Raw genomic sequence first — 17952 nt, forward strand, 5'->3', positions numbered from 1 at the left:
GTGTGTATGTCCTATAATCATGTTTATTGTGTGTATGTCCCGTAATTATGTTTGTGTGTATGTCTTATAATAATGTTTATTGTGTGTATGTCCTATAATCATGTTTATTGTGTGTATGTCCTATAATAATGTTTATTGTGTGTATGTCCCATAATTGTTTATTGTGCGTATGTTCTATAATCATGTTTATTGTTTGTATGTCCTATAATAATGTATATTGTGTGTATGTACTATAATATTGTTAATTGGGTGTATGCCCTATAATAATGTTTATAGTGTGTATGTCCTATAATAATGTTTATTGTGTGTATGTCCTATAATCATGTTTATTGTGTGTATGTCCCATAATCATGTTTATTGTGTGTATGTCCCATAATCTTGTTTATTGTGTGTATGTCCCACAATCATGTTTATTGTGTGTATGTCCCACAATCATGTTTATTGTGTGTATGTCCTATAATCATGTTTATTGTGTGTATGTCCCACAATCATGTTTATTGTGTGTATGTCCTATAATCATGTTTATTGTGTGTATGTCCTATAATCATGTTTATTGTGTGTAGGACATACACACAATAGGGCATACACTACAACTACAATACACTACTACAAGTACCACAATACGAGAAAGTACAATACAGAACTGCAGCTACAATGAAGGTCTGAGGTCTGTGCTTGCTACCAAGTCTTTGTACACCAAGTACTAAGTCACCCGGGGGTGTGAATCTGTCACCAGGTCCATCGGGTGTTCAGCAAAGGTGCAGCCAGCCTGGAAGGAACCATTCTGAGGGGTGACCAGATTTTATCAATAAACGGAACTTGTCTGGACGGTAAAACCCACGGCGAGGCGGTTTCTTGCCTCCATCAAGCCAAAGTCCCCAATCAAGCCCGAGTAGTTATTTGCAGAAGTATAAAGAATGAAAAAGGTTCCTCTGAAAGACACGACTCAGCCTGCAAGCCACCGACGGAGCTCTCAGCCCTCAACATGTCTTTGGAGAAAAGAGCAGGTGATGAAGCAATAAGTACTTGTATTCAGTAAGCTGTAAGTACTTGTATTTAGTAAGTACTTGTATTCAGTAAGTACTTGTATTCAGTAAGTACTTGTATTCAGTAAGCAGTAAGTACTTGTATTCAGTAAGTACTTGTATTCAGTAAGCAGTAAGTACTTGTATTCAGTAAGTACTTGTATTCAGTAAGCTGTAAGTACTTGTATTTAGTAAGTACTTGTATTCAGTAAGTACTTGTATTCAGTAAGCAGTAAGTACTTGTATTTAGTAAGTACTTGTGTTCAGTAAGCAGTAAGTACTTGTATTTGTAACCGAAGAAATCGTACCTTTCTGGAAACCAGAATGTCTATTCTTCTATTTAGTTCAAGAACGGTAAAGTCTTATTTTATGAAATTCTAGGTCCAGACGGGGTTTTGAAAGTTGAGCTTCACAAGACGTCTGCTGGCCTCGGCTTCAGCCTGGATGGGGGAAAGTCCTCAAGTCATGGAGACAAGCCTCTAACTGTGAAACGCATATTCAAAGGTGATATTGGGGGGAGACTCTTAGGAGTCGTTTAACGTCCCGGCATGTCATATTTATATGCCGGGTTTAAGGTGGCGCAGACACAGGCGCCAAAACGTGTTTGGTGCCCTCTCCGGGTCGGTGGTGACAGCCTGCCCCAAGTGGAGGAGTCCAAGTACCACGAGGTCTTGGGAAAGACGGCTCGCCAGGTGATGCGGACTCTGCATCGAGCCATCTTGGTCCCAAAGCTCTCAAAATACGGACTGAAAGGGAAAGATTGCGGGTACAAGTGACCGAAATGAGTTTCCTCCGTAAAGTGGCCGGTCTTCCATTAGGATTAAGGTCCCTTCTACACTAAGCCAGGGTAAATCCCAACTAACCTACTAACAACTAATATCCTTGTCCACACACACACAATGGTTGTTTAAGACCCCCTCCCCCCCTCCATCCGCTGGCACAACGCGGAAAATGTGCACGTCATAGTCACCTCCAGTGTTGCTTTGTGTGCAAGTTCTTAAATGTAACTTATCTGAACAATATCCAGTGTTGTGGTATTTCAATTAACTAGAATCCAGTGTGCATTGGGGCCCTATTGTAGTGAATCACACCTGAGACATCATTAATTAATCAAATCTTTATTGGACACGTAAACAATGTGATAAAGAACATTTTACATCAGTCAATCTCGGGATCTAGATATCTGGTCAGGACACTCCTCACTCTTTTGCCTTCACCTTCATTGTCCATTCCTTTTTGGTGACTTTATATACCGTATTTCCTTGAATTGGCGCCGGGAATATAGTATTCGCCTGCCTAGAATTACAGCCAGGTCAAACTCGTTTCGCAAAATAATTAGCGCATGCTTGGCACTTCCGCCGGGTCAAATATGAGTCATTAAATGACTCCCACCTCCTGGTGGTAGAGGGCGCTAGTGATCCTTCTTGCGACTACCAGTACTGCAGGAGACAGGTACTGCAGAAGAAGACAACAAGCAGCAAGCATGAGCAGCGATTGTTTGCTTGCACTTTTAACATGGAGGATTACATATCTAAAATAAAACAGTTTTCTAAACTGGACTTTCAATCGAAGCAGGAGGTAATAATTAAAGGAATATCTCCAGAGACTTTTAAAATTGAAGAAAGATAACAAAGACTGCCTTTGATCAGAAGCAGCTGCACATGGACCCATTTACAAGTAAAGGTAAGATCATAATAACGTTTTTTTTTATTAAATGTGCTTTTCATGATAAGGTAAGCGCCGGAGTGAGAAGAGGTTTTAAAATAATTAGCGCATGCTTGCCCATTCCGCATGGTTTTGGTAACCGCAGGAGTGAGAAGAGGTTTTAAATTAATTAGCGCCCCTGCGGCTATTCAAGGAAATACGGTACTCTGGACCTAGACGTTGAGTCCGCGACATACATGGCGGACAATAACTGATACGGTCTGCTTTGCCAGTCTAAAAGCATTCGCCGTTTTCCGTAGTCCTCACTCGACGGCCAGGTAATACAAAGCACACACTACCTTTTTTATCACATCCACGGTAGCTCTAATTCTCGTTGTCTCTCCTTCAACAAATGGACTAAGTTTTTCGGTAAGTAGAATCACAGCTGACCTGGACATTGGAAAGTTCTCTTGCCGTCTGAGAAGTGTTGTATCCCAAATAGCTGCAATCGCTTTCTCTTAAGGTATTCATGTGTGATGTCCACAAGCGTCTGTACATGTAGAAGAAGGAAAAACACGGGCACGTCTGGATGACTCGCCTCCATATTTCTAATGTTTACCTCCGAGTGGGACCAGGTTGCTATGAAGCTGGCTGTGGCGCGTTCTTTCCGACGTCATTTCCTGTGTGGGGCGCGGTCTTTCTGGCGTCACTTCCTCTCCGAACTCAGTTTGTGAACAATCGATGAGTCCATACAAAGCTACGAGCCGGAGATTCAAGAAATACACGGGGCACTTACCCGTGTAAAAAATTATCCAAGGAGGGTTACCTTAAACCTTAAGGTTTAGTGGCTGACACGATGCTTAGGCTAAATAATTATTTGTTTAAGGGGTTATCCGGCTTAGTGTAGACATAGCCTAAGAAGCTTCATCATCCGGGTTGGACTCTGACTAGAGTCCCTGCTCCTCCCCATTGAGAGGAGTCAGGCACGTACTTTACGTGTCTCAATGTTCTAGCGTGCAGCTAAGCTAGCTGGCCTCCGTTACATTAACAATCCCCAGCAGCTGCAACCCTTCCGGTCCACTTGGCAACCCTCAGGAAACATCGATGTAACATTCTATAATGTCAGGCCTTCAGAATAAAAGCACACTTGTAAAAAAAAATGGTTGCATGTGTAAAACTGGCAGCAGATGGAACAAACAGACATGGCAGATTACATGTGGTCCCGCAAAGGCCACAGAAATTATAAAACTGAACCGTAAAAGGAAACTTACCAAAGCAAGATCAACTCAAAAGTAGAAAATCCTGACTTATTAAAATTGCATTTGCAGAAATGAAATGATGAAATAAGCATCAGGATCGGAATCCGACTTACTGGCCAAGTTTGTTTAAAAACTTAGTCGACGATCTCTATGTCCGATGCAAAAACAATGAAGGTTATTGTGTGTTGTTATGAAGAGGAATTTGACTTAGTCGACGGTCTCTATGCTTTCCCACCACAGGGGGCGCTGCTGAGCTGTCCGGTCTGATGGAGATTGGGGACGAGGTCTTGTCAATAAATGGGAGTTCCCTGGAGGGTCTCATGCATCACGATGCCTGGAGGATCATCAAGGCGACTAGCGACGGTCTGAATCACCTGACCGTCCGCAAGCTCAGGGAAGAACTGTAGGAGAACTAAAGTGCTGAGGAGAAGATCAGCCGAGCTTCAGGGAAGAGATCACCATCTTGTCTTACACAGTTGTACTTTTGTTGTGTTGAAGTGACATCTTAATGCTGTACAGTTATGACATCAACATACAACGTTGTCGTCAAGTTTTTTAGTGTTACGCTAATGTTTGTTGTGATTTATTTAAAGGAGTGGAAGGATTTTATGGAAGATATTTTCAAAGATTTGCAAAGACAATAATTGGACCCACAAGACTGATTTATTATTGCAATGGTTTCCTACTCCCCCCACAAATGTAATCATCTCCATTTGTAAAGTCCTGAATCCAGACGGTGATCCTGATCATCCTCAAATTCTTTTCACTTGCTCCTCATCCCATTTCTCACACAGAGTGAACGTTCGATGGAAAACCGCCCTTAATTTATAAAGTAAACGTGGAATGAAAGTCGGTTTCGTAACAAAGGGGTTTCTCCTGGGTTGGTGGGGTTGCCACCTCATAATGTACCAACACGTTGGTGGTCATTGTTTGTCTGGGACCTACCCTGGAGACCCGACCAGGAGCGAGCTCCAGACGGTATCGCTCTCCAAGGTCATTGTAACGCGCAAGCCCCCTTCGCCACGTCTAGACCAGACCCAAGAGAGGCCATGTCCTCCGCCTTCCTCCTGACCATCCGACCGTAGCCATTCTCCAGTGTGACCCGAGTGCCGCAAGCTTGAGAAGACCACGAGGCAAACCCTGCACCCGATGGCTCGACATCGTTGCAGGCGACCTCCAACTACACGGACTTGCTGTGGAGGGAGCTGAACAGCTGGCACAAGACCTAGAGACTGGCTCCAAGAATATTGGACATACCTGATGGTGTGACCTAGAGACTGACTCCAAGAAGATGGAACATACCTGATGGTGTGACCTAGAGGCTGACTCCAAGAAGATGGGACACACCTGGATTCAGTCCCCTAGAGACTGACTCCAAGAATATGGGACATACCTGATGGTGTGACCTAGAGGCTGACTCCAAGAAGATGGGACATACCTGGTGGTGTGACTTAGAGGCTGACTCCAAGAAGATGGCACACACCTTGATTCAGTCCCCCAGAGACTGACTCCAAGAAGATGGGACATACCTGATGGTGTGACCTAGAGGCTGACTCCAAGAAGATGGGACACACCTGGATTCAGTCCCCTAGAGACTGACTCCAAGAATATGGGACATACCTGATGGTGTGACCTAGAGGCTGACTCCAAGAATATGGGACATACCTGATGGTGTGACCTAGAGGCTGACTCCAAGAAGATGGGACATACCTGATGGTGGGACTTAGAGGCTGACTCCAAGAAGATGGCACACACCTTGATTCAGTCCCCCAGAGACTGACTCCAACAAGATGGGACATACCTGATGGTGTGACCTAGAGGCTGACTTCAAGAAGATGGGACACACCTGGATTCAGTCCCCTAGAGACTGACTCCAAGAATATGGGACATACCTGATGGTGTGATCTTGAGGCTGACTCCAAGAAGATGGGACACACCTGGATTCAGTCCCCTAGAGATCTACTCCAAGAAGATGGGACATACCTGATGGTGTGACCTTGAGGCTGACTCCAAGAAGATGGGACACACCTGGATTCAGTCCCCTAGAGACTGACTCCAAGAAGATGGACCATTCCTGACTGTGACTTAGAGGCTGACTCCAAAAAGATGGGTGTCCCCTAGAGACTGACTCCAAGAATATGGGACATACCTGATGGTGTGACTTAGAGGCTGACTTTAAGAAGATGGGACACACCTGGATTCAGTCCCCTAGATACTGACTCCAAGAAGATGGGGCATTCCTGACAGTGTGACCTAGAGGCTGACTCCAAGAAGATGGGACATACCTGGTTTCAGTCCCCTAGAGACTGACTCCAAAAAGATGGGGCATTCCTGACAGTGTGACCTAGAGGCTGACTCAAAGAAGATGGGACATACCTGACAGTGTGACCTAGAGGCTGACTCCAAGAGGATGGGACACACCTGGAATTAGTGACCTAGAGGCTGACATGATAGAGCATACCTGGATTCAGTCTTCTAGAGGCTGACACCAAGAAGATGTGAGACACCTGGAATGAATTGCTAAGTGGCTGACACCAGGAAGATAAGGCATACCTGGAATCAGTCTTCTATAGGCTGACACCAAGAAGAAGGGACACACCTGGAAAGAGTGACCAAGAGGCTGACACCAAGAAGATGAGACATACCTGAATTCAGTCCCCTAGAGGCTGACACCAAGAAGATCGGGCATTTCTGACAGTGTGACCTAGAGGCTGACTCCAAGAGGATGGGACATACCTGATGGTGTGACCTAGAGGCTGACTCCAAGAGGTTGGGTACACACCTGGATTCAGTCCTCTAGAGGCTGACACCAAGAAGATGAGACATACCTGAATTCAGTCCCCTAGAGGCTGACACCAAGAAGATCGGGCATTTCTGACAGTGTGACCTAGAGGCTGACTCCAAGAGGATGGGACATACCTGATGGTGTGACCTAGAGGCTGACTCCAAGAGGTTGGGTACACACCTGGATTCAGTCCTCTAGAGACTGACTCCAAGAGGATGGGACATACCCGATAGTGTGAGCTAGAGGCTGACTCCAAGAGGTTGGGTACACACCTGGATTCAGTCCTCTAGAGACTAACTCCGAGAGGATGGGACATACCTGATGGTGTGACCTAGAGGCTGACTCCAAGAGGATGGGACATACCTGATGGTGTGACCTAGAGGCTGACTCCAAGAGGTTGGGTACACACCTGGATTCAGTCCTCTAGAGACTAACTCCGAGAGGATGGGACATACCTGATGGTGTGACCTAGAGGCTGACTCCAAGAGGATGGGACATACCTGATGGTGTGACCTAGAGGCTGAGTCCAAGAGGTTGGGTACACACCTGGATTCAGTCCCCTAGAGACTGACTCCAAGAATATGGGACATACCTGATGGTGTGACCTAGAGGCTGACTCCAAGAAGATGGGACATACCTGGTGGTGTGACTTAGAGGCTGACTCCAAGAAGATGGCACACAACCTTGATTCAGTCCCCCAGAGACTGACTCCAAGAAGATGGGACATACCCGATAGTGTGAGCTAGAGGCTGACTCCAAGAGGTTGGGTACACACCTGGATTCAGTCCTCTAGAGACTAACTCCGAGAGGATGGGACATACCTGATGGTGTGACCTAGAGGCTGACTCCAAGAGGATGGGACATACCCGATAGTGTGAGCTAGAGGCTGACTCCAAGAGGTTGGGTACACACCTGGATTCAGTCCTCTAGAGACTAACTCCGAGAGGATGGGACATACCTGATGGTGTGACCTAGAGGCTGACTCCAAGAGGATGGGACATACCTGATGGTGTGACCTAGAGGCTGAGTCCAAGAGGTTGGGTACACACCTGGATTCAGTCCTCTAGAGACTGACACCAAGAAGATGGGACATACCTGGATTCAGTCCCCTAGAGGCTGACATTACGAAGATCGGGAATTTCTGACAGTGTGACCTTGAGGCTGACACCAAGAAGATGCGACACACCTGGATTCAGTCCCCAAGTCCGGGTCGATGAGTTACAATAATATTTACAATAGTAGTTAAAATGAGGTATAATTAATAGTTACAATAAGTTACAAATAATAGTTGCGATAAGTTAAAATTGATAGTTACAATAGATTACAAGTTATTCTGTACAATAAGTTACAATTATTAAATATTAAAAGTGATAGTAGTTAAATATTAAAGTTATAGCTAATGGTTAAATATTAAAGTTATAGTTAAATATTAAAGTTCTAGCTAATGGTTGAAAATTAAAGTTATAGTTAAATATTAAAGTTATAGTTAATGGTTAAATATTTAAGTAAAGCAATAGTTAAATATTAAGGTTATATTTAAATATTAAAGCGATAAGTATTAAAGTTATAATTTACAGTTAAATATTAAAAAGATAATTACATATTTAAATTATAATTAATAGTTAAATATTGAAGTTATAATTTATAGTTAAATATTCAAGTTATAGTTAGTAGTTAAAATATTAAAGTGATACTTAAATATTAAAGTTATAATTAATAGTTAAATATTAAAGTTATAATTAATAATTAAATATTAAAGTTATAATTAATAGTTAAATATTGAAGTGATGGTTAAATATCAAAGTTATAATTAATAGTTAAATATTAAAGTAATAGTCAAATATTAAAGTTATAATTTATAGTTAAATATTAAAGTGATAATTAAATATTAAAGTTATAATAATAGTTAAATATTAAAGTGTTAGTTAAATATTAAAGTTATAATTTATAGTTAAATATTAAAGTTATAGTTAGTAGTTAAAATATTAAAGTAATACTTAAATATTAAAGTTATAATTAATAGTTAAATATTAAAGTTATAATTAATAGTTAAATATTGAAGTGATAGTTAAATATTAAAGTTATAATTAATAGTTAAATATTAAAGTAATAGTCAAATATTAAATTTATAATTCATAGTTAAATATTAAAGTTATAATTAATAGTTAAATATTAAAGTGATAGTTAAATATTAAAGTTATAATTTATAGTTAAATATTAAAGTTATAGTTAGTAGTTAAAATATTAAAGTTATAATTAATAGTTAAATATTAAAGTAATAGTCAAATATTAAAGTTATAATTTATAGTTAAATATTAAAGTTATAATTAATAGTTAAATATTAAAGTAATAGTCAAATATTAAAGTTACATATTATAGTTAAATATCCATCCATCCATTCGCTTGTCCCAAAGTTATAATTAATAGTTAAGTATTAAAGTTATAGTTAAAGGAGCCATATGTAATAATTTAATGGCCCTGATGTGTGTCAAAAGACATTATTAATAAATCATCTTTTTTTCCAACACCTCTATAACTGATAACAATAGTTCATATGCTCATTTCAAAATTAGATTTACAGCCCCGAAATCTTAATATTGTTTTCATCTCGATGCCCCGCCCTCCACCGTTTGACCAATGAGAAAGTACTGTGTGTGAGTGTGTCACATCCAGGTTGTCAGTTACGTCATCTTGGTCTGGCGACTGCCACTGGTAAAGTTACTAAACATGTCAGACCTTAGTACATCTAAAAGTTACCATTCTCAATTTATTCATGACAAAGCCAGGAACAAAACCAGGATTTGTATCAGGACGCCTTTGAAAGATGGAGGCCATTGAAGATTTTTTTTTCATCTGACGCCAAACTTGCTAAGTCCCTCCTTGATAGGTAAGTCAGGCATTTACCTTTTCTTCTTACTTGTAATAAATGGAAATGGAGACGTGGACATACAGGCTAAATATAAGCCCGTTAGCCTGTATTTACATGTCATCCAACTGACAGGGCGGTCAAACTAGACATTTGAGCAAGCTAATGCCAACAATCTGTCCCTACTCCTGACGAAAATATTGCCGCGTAACTTTACAAATACTAATGGACATCAGTCAAATGTGGCATAACTACTTAGTAAACCATCTTGCAAGAAGCATAAACCAGCGAAACCTACAGCGTCCATTGCCATTTGAAGTTCTTTGGAGTAGGATTCAGATTCGTATCTGGCAACCTCAGTCATGAAGAGGGGGAGGGGACGACTGAATTTTGACCGTGATTGCAGTACCATTTCTGGCCACATTCCTACATATGGCTCCTTTAAATGGTTAAAAAAGTAAAGTGATAGTTAAATAATAATGTATTCAAGTTGTATTTAAATATTAAAGTGATAGTACATGTTAAAGTTATAATAATAGTTAAATATTAAAGTTATAATTAATAGTCAAGTATTAAAGTGATAGTTTATAGTTAAATATTAAAGTGATAGTTAGTTAAATGTTAATGTTATAATAATAGTTAAATATTAGAGTGATGGTAAATAGTTTAAAGTTATAATTAATAGATAAATATTAAAGTAATAATTAATAGTTAAATATTAAAGTGATTGTCTGTCCATCCATCCATCTGCTTCCGCTTATCCGAGGTTGGGTCGCGGGGGCAGCAGCCTAAGCAGGGAAGCCCAGACTTCCCTCTCCCCAGCCACATCTTCCAGCTCTTCCCAGGGGATCCCGGGGCGTTCCCAGGCCAGCCGGGAGACATATCAATCAATCAATCAATGTTTATTTATATAGCCCTAAATCACAAGTGTCTCAAAGGGCTGCACAAGCCACAGCGACATCCTCGGTACAGAGCCCACATAGTCTTCCCAACATGTCCTGGGTCTTCCCTGTGGCCTCCTACCGGCCAGGCGTGCCCTAAACACCTCCCTATTGTAAACAGTTTAAAGTTATAATTAATAGTTAAATATTAAAGTTATAATTAATAGTTAAATATTACATTCATAATTAATAGTTAAATATTACAGTTTTAGTAAATAGTTAAATATTCAAGTGGTGGTAAGTAGTTTAAAGTTATAATTAATAGTTAAATATTAAAGTGGGGGTAATTAGTTTAAAGTTATAGTTAAATATTAAAGTGATTGTAAGAAGTTTAAAGTTATAATTAATAGTTAAATATAAAGTTATAATTAATAGTTAAGTATTAAAGTGATGGTAAATACTTTAAAGTTATAATTAATAGTTAAATATTAAAGTTATAATTAATAATAAATATTAAAGTTATAATTAATAATTAAATGTATAATTAATAGTTCAATATTTTAAGGCATAGTTAATAGTTAAATATTAAAATGGTGGTAAATAGTTTAAAGTTATAATCAATAGTTAAATGTTAAAGTTATAATTAATAGTTAAATATTAAAGTGATGGTAAATTGTTTAAAGTTATCATTAATAGTTAAATATTAAAGTTACAGTTAAATATTAAAGTGGTGGTAAATAGTTTAAAGTTATAATTAAATATTAAAGTGATATAAGTAGTCTGAAGTTATAATTAATAGTTAAATATTAAAGTTATAATTAATAATTAAATATTAAAGTTATAATAGTTAAATATTAAAGTGATGGTAAGTAGTTTATAATTATATTTGATAGGGAAATAAATGACAATCTTGAATCCAAGTAGAAAGAGAAGTAAAATGAGTAATGATGCAAACACAAAGAGCAACTTCCTGTGAGCAAGCTGAAATATTATTGATCATTTCCTATTAACACTGTCAAAATATACCATTTTTATCTTCAATGTTACATTTATAAAGACCTAATGATTCAGTACTACCAGTAAAAAACTACACTATAATACTACTACAGTAAACGTGTACAAGTACACTAAGTAAATATCTTCATACACCGATCATTTGAAGTGATTAGAAGTTGCGTTGTTCGGTTTTGGCCACAAGAGGGAGCCACAATAAAGTATTTGTCAGGCAATCATGTACACATGTACAAGTAGTACAAGTACACTAAGTAAGTAAATGTATTACATCTTCATTTACTGATCATTCGGTTTGGCCACAAGAGGGAGCCACAGTAAAGTATTTATCAGGCAATCATGTACACATGTACAAGTACACTAAGTAAGTAAATGTATTACATCTTCATTTACTGATCATTTGGTTTGGCCACAAGAGGGAGCCACAGTAAAGTATTTGTCAGGAAATCATGTCTGCAGGTCCTTCGAGTACACTTTGTTTCATACACAACGTGCAGTAACAGTATTTACTTGTATGCGCAGTAGCGCGGTCAGGAGGTACTTGGTACAGCACGTATCCTTCCGCCGTGAAATATAGTTCTTGAGGGACTCTCCAGTTTTTCCAACAAAACTTGAAGTCATTTTTAGGAATGTGTCTTCGTGAACTTGTCTACTCTCGTCATGACCCATTAGCTCTCATCTATTAGCTCTCATCTATTACAGCTCATCTATTAGCGCTAATCTATCAGTTTTAATCAATTAGGTCTCATCTATTAGCTCTCATGAATAAATTCTCATCATTTAGATCTAATCTATTAGGTCTCATCAATTCTAATTAATTAGGTCTCATCTATTAGAGCTAATCTTTTAAATTTAATTAATTAGGTCTAATCTATTAGGTCTCATCTATTCTAATTAATTAGGTCTCATCTATTAGAGCTCATCTTTAAGGTCTAATTAATTAGGTCTAATCTATTCGGTCCCATCATTTAGCTCTAATCAATAAGGTCTCCTCAATTAGGTCTAATGAATTACCTCTCATCAATTAGGTACAATCTATTAAATCTCAATAATTAGATGTCATCTATTCCTTCTAATTAATTAGGTCTAATCAACTAGGTCTCATCAATTCGTTCCAATTAATTAGGTTTAATTAATTAGGTCTTATTAGGTATAATTATTTATGTATACTCAATTAGGTCTCATCAATTAGGTTTAATCTACTTGTTCTTATTAATTAGGTCTTATCAATTAGGTCTAATTAATTAGGTCTCATCAATTTGGTCTTATTTATTGGGTGTAATTAATTAGGTCTCATCTATTAGGTCTAATCAATTATTTCTCATCAACTAGGATTAATCTATATGTTCTAATGAATTAGGTCTCATCAATTAGGTCTAATCAATAAGGGTCATCTATTAGCTCTAATCAATTAGGTCTAATCATCTAGGTCTCATCAGTTAGGTTTCATCTATTAGCTCTAATCAATTAGGTCATATCCATTAGGTCTAATCAATTAGGTGTCATCTATTATATCTAATCTACACGTTCTAAATAATGTGGTCTAATCAATTAGCTTTTAATCAATTGGGTCTAATCAATTTGCTCTAATCAGTCAGGTCACATCAATTAGGTCTAATCTATTAGGTCTCATCAACTAGTTTTAAGCAATTAAGTCTAATCAATTAGGTCTAACCTATTAGGTCTAATCAATTGATTGGGCTTTTGTTGATTGATTGGTCTGTTGTGTTTGCAGAGTAGATATCATCGAGCCCTCACTTCCTTGAAAGGTTTCCGTGCAGTTCAGTGGGGTTGAGGTCAGGGCTTCAGGAAGGTCTTTGTCATCTTCGTCCCAAGTTCAAGTTCTGCAGACAAACCAAAACAGAAAATGAGTCAAAGGAAAGTAAAAAAAAAAAAAAATTATAAAAGTGTTAAAAATATGAATATTCATTAGTTCTACTTTCAAAACCTACATTTTAAAATCAACTTCAGATTTTTTTTGCAGTTTTAAATTTGAATTATAGTTAAAAAAAATAAAAAAAACAGCCTACAGTAGAGATTCCTGGGTTGATTTCGCGCGAGAGGATGAGGGGTTCGGGGAGGAGCTAATCCTTTTGCAATGCAGTCTACTGAAAATGATGGAAAGTGCCGCTCAATTTAGCAACTGACGCTGTGGTCAAAGTTGGAATTGCAACAAAACACGTTTTAAGATATTCAACACTCTACTGCATTCCGGTGGCTAAAGTGAAAAGTACACACCCCTACCCCCCACAAATGTTTCAGGCGTCAGGTAACCCCTTCCTACTGTTCACAGCAGCTTTGTTGTGTGAATGCCCAGACATTAAGCACAAAAGAATCATCTATTTGTTGTTCCACTTCTTATTCCACAGCCCGCCCACTGTTGTCATCTGATGGGAACCATTGAAGTATAAAAAAATATCCCGGATTACCCAGAATTTCCCAGTTTTCCAGGACTTTTTCCCATTAAAAATAAATGGGTCTTTTTTCAAGCTTGCACAACTCCCCCATTTTTCACCCGATTGGAACCGTTCCACTTTCAACACTTTCCACTCACCTTGGACAATCAAACTACCATTTTCCAATTTCCAAAAAATTTCAGTATTTTTCCAGAATTCCCGGTTTTCCAAAGCCCTGTTTTCACCTCTTGTCAGTCCACATTTTTCACCCAATTACAACCACCATCGAAACTTTCCTCTTATTTGGGACAACAAAAGTTATCTTTTTTTTTTCGGTTTTCCTGAAATTCCAGGAAATATGAAACCCCAATTTTCAATTCAAACTGTAACTGCCTCAACATTTCTCAACCGATTTGAAAAATTCCAACACCAACCACATTCATATCATCTAAGACACTTGTGATATTATCTATTTTTTCAAAAATGTTCTGTTTTCACGAAATTCCCAAATTTCCCGGAAATTCCCATTCAAATGAATGGACGTATTCAAAGTTCTACAACGCCCAAATTTCACACATTTCTTGGCCATTTTTGTACCCGATTCAAACCTTTCAACCCTCCACACACACTTCTCACCCTGGACAGCAAAGACAAACCATGTTTTCCATTTCCCAAAATTCCAAATTTTCACAGAATTTCCAGGAATATACAATCTCCTCCATATCCCACACTTGTCATCCGATTTGAACCGTTCCAACATCTACACTCTCCACTTACCCTGGACTTTAAAACATTTCACTTCCACTCACGCGTATCAGCGGCTTTTCATACATAAGGCATTCACACGCAGTTCCTACCGGGATTACAAATTCTATTTAGAGTCAATGTTGAAACTTTTTCTTGTTATATTTTGCATGTTTGCTATTTTTTTTAGTAGTGTTTTTCAAATGTGTTACGGGCCGTTAAAAATGTAGCAGTCCCAGCAGGCACAAGACATTGATACAACGTTGTACATACGTACATGTCCTTTAAAACAGACTTCCAAACAACGTTACAAAATAGTTGTATTTGTAAATTGAGACGACGTTGATGTCCAACGTTAGATCCACGTTGTTGTTTGGGAAAATGACCAAATTTTTAATAACCAAAATTGATTAAACGCTGTTAAAATGCATGTTGTTTCAACGTTGTATTTGTGTTGTACAATATTGGTTGGAAAATGACCGAATTTCAATGGTCAAATCAACGTCACAACCTGACATTGAATAAACGTTGTTACAAAGTATGTTGTTTCAACGTTGTATTTGTGTTGTAGAATATTGGTTGGGAAATGACCAAATTTCAATGTCAAATCAACGTCACAACCCAACATTGATTAAACGTTAAAAAGCATGTTTTAACAATGGTTTTGAGTTGTAGAATATTGGTTAGGAAATGACCAAATTTCAACGGTCAAATCAACGTCAGAACCCAACATTGATTAAATGTTGTCAAAAAGCATGTTGTTTCAATGTTGTGTTTGTGTTGTAGAATATTGGTTGAGAAATTACCAAATTTCAACTGTCAAATCAACGTCAGAACCCAACATTGAATAAACATTGTCAAAATGCATGTTGTTTCAACGTTGTGTTTGTGTTGTAGAATATCCATCCATCCATTTTCTACCGCTTGTCCCTTTGGAAAATTACCAAAATTCAATGGTCAAATCAACGTCACAACTTGACATTGAATAAACGTTGTTAAAAAGCATGTTGTTTCAACGTTGTATTTGTGTTGTAGAATATTGGTTGAGAAATTACCAAATTTCAACGGTCAAATCAACGTCAGAACCCAACATTGAATAAACATTGTCAAAATGCATGTTGTTTCAACGTTGTATTTGTGTTGTAGAATATTGGTTGGGAAATGACCAAATTTCAATGTCAAATCAACGTCACAACCCAACATTGATTAAACGTTAAAAAGCATGTTTTAACAATGGTTTTGAGTTGTAGAATATTGGTTAGGAAATGACCAAATTTCAACGGTCAAATCAACGTCAGAACCCAACATTGATTAAATGTTGTCAAAAAGCATGTTGTTTCAATGTTTGTGTTTGTGTTGTAGAATATTGGTTGAGAAATTACCAAATTTCAACGGTCAAATCAACGTCAGAACCCAACATTGAATAAACATTGTCAAAATGCATGTTGTTTCAACGTTGTGTTTGTGTTGTAGAATATCCATCCATCCATTTTCTACCGCTTGTCCCTTTGGAAAATTACCAAAATTCAATGGTCAAATCAACGTCACAACCTGACATTGAATAAACGTTGTTAAAAAGCATGTTGTTTCAACGTTGTATTTGTGTTGTAGAATATTGGTTGGGAAATGACCACATTTCAACGGTCTAATCAACGTCAGAACTTGACATTGAATAAACGTTGGTGTTGTTTCAACGTTGTATTTGAGTTGCTCAACGTCAGGCGACCTAATTCACATACTTGCCAACCCTCCCGTTTTTACCGGGAGACTCCCGGTATTCAGCGCCTCTCCCGATAACCTCCCAGCAGAAATGTTCTCCCGACAAACTCCCGGTATTCAGCCGGAGCTGGAGGCCACGCCCCCTCCAGCTCAATGCGGACCTGAGTGGGGACAGCCTGTTCTCACGTCCGCTTTCCCACAATATAAACAGCTTGCCTGCCCAATGACGTCATAACTGTAGAATGATCGAGGGCGAGTTCTTGGTTTCTTATGTGGGTTTATTGTTAGGCAGTTTCATTAACGTCCTCCAAGCGCGGTAACAACACACAACAACAGCAGTCACGTTTAGTCTACCGTAAAGCAGTTCTTCTGCCGTAAACAGCAATGTTGTGACACTCTTACACAGGACAATACTGCCATCTACTGGATAACCTCCAGAACACTGAAATTCAAGTATTTCTTTTATTTATATGTATAATAAAATAAATAAATATATATATAGCTAGAATTCACTGAAAGTCAAGTATTTCATACATATACACACACACAAACACATATTTATATGAAATACTTGAGTTGGTGAATTCTAGTTTAAATATATTCCCCTCTTAACCACGCCCCCCACCCCCCCACCTCCCGGTATCGGAGGTCTCAAGGTTGGCAAGTATGCTAATTCAACAAGTTCTCAAGGTTGTTTCAATGTCTTGTGCCTGCTGGGCTGGGCCACACGTTTGCCCCCCCCCCTTCCCCCACCCTGGCCGCAGTGTGGACACACCTGGTCTAGACATAATCCAGCATTCATACCGTTTTTGTTGTGAAAACCGCTCAAAATACCCACAATTAGAGATGTCCGATAATTGCTTTAAAATGTAATATCGTAAATTATCTGTATCATTTTTTTTTTTTATCGGTATCGTTTTTTAAATTTTTTATTTTTTTTTTAAATTGATTTAACATAAAAAAACACAAGATACACTTACAATTAGTGCACCAACCCCCCCAAAAAAACCTCCCCCCTTTACACTCATTCACACTCATTCACACAAAAGGGTTGTTTCTTTCTGTTATTAATATTGTGGTTCCTACATTATATATCAATATATATCAATACAGTCTGCAAGGGATACAGTCCGTAAGCACACATGATTGTGCGTGCTGCTGGTCCACTAATAGTACTAACCTTTAACAGTTAATTTTACTCATTTTCATTAATTACTAGTTTCTAGGTAACTGTTTTTATATTGTTTTACTTTCTTTTTGATTCTAGAAAATGTTTTTAATTTATTTATCTTATTTTATTGTATTAATTTTTGTTTAAAAGAACATTACCTGGTTGTCCAAATTAGGCATAATAATGTGTTAATTCCACGACTGTATATATCGGTATCGGTTGATATCGGTATCGGTAATTAAGAGTTGGACAATATCGGATATCGGCAAAAAGCCATTATCGGACATCCTTACCCACAATACATCAACGTTTTGTTGGAGGAAACCTGGAGCGTTGATGGGGCATGAGTGCGCATGCTCAGTGAGTAGCGTCGGCAATGGATCGGCGGGCCGTATCGGTCGCGACGGGGGGGGGCGTGTCCTGATGACGTAGCTCCCAGAAGACCCTTTAA

The 17952-nt window shown here is 38.3% G+C and overlaps 1 protein-coding gene across 4 annotated transcripts in view; it reads left to right on the plus strand.

Annotated features, from left to right (window-relative positions):
- The window catches only part of pdzd2 (PDZ domain containing 2), a 138322-nt gene extending 133324 nt beyond the window's left edge, over window positions 1-4998 (plus strand). For 3 of the 4 annotated variants that reach the window (XM_062025386.1, XM_062025387.1, XM_062025388.1), the window contains 3 exons: window positions 737-1007; window positions 1407-1529; window positions 4169-4998. In XM_062025386.1, the coding sequence (XP_061881370.1) occupies window positions 737-1007; window positions 1407-1529; window positions 4169-4335 (561 nt within the window). In that variant the 3' untranslated portion in view covers window positions 4336-4998. Of the gene's footprint in view, window positions 1-736; window positions 1008-1406; window positions 1530-4168 lie in introns of those variants that run through there. The other variant, XM_062025389.1, reaches the window with a different exon arrangement.
- Window positions 4999-17952: the final 12954 nt, after the last annotated feature.

Source organism: Entelurus aequoreus, linkage group LG17 (genome assembly GCF_033978785.1).
Source record: "Entelurus aequoreus isolate RoL-2023_Sb linkage group LG17, RoL_Eaeq_v1.1, whole genome shotgun sequence".
NCBI lineage: Eukaryota > Metazoa > Chordata > Actinopteri > Syngnathiformes > Syngnathidae > Entelurus > Entelurus aequoreus.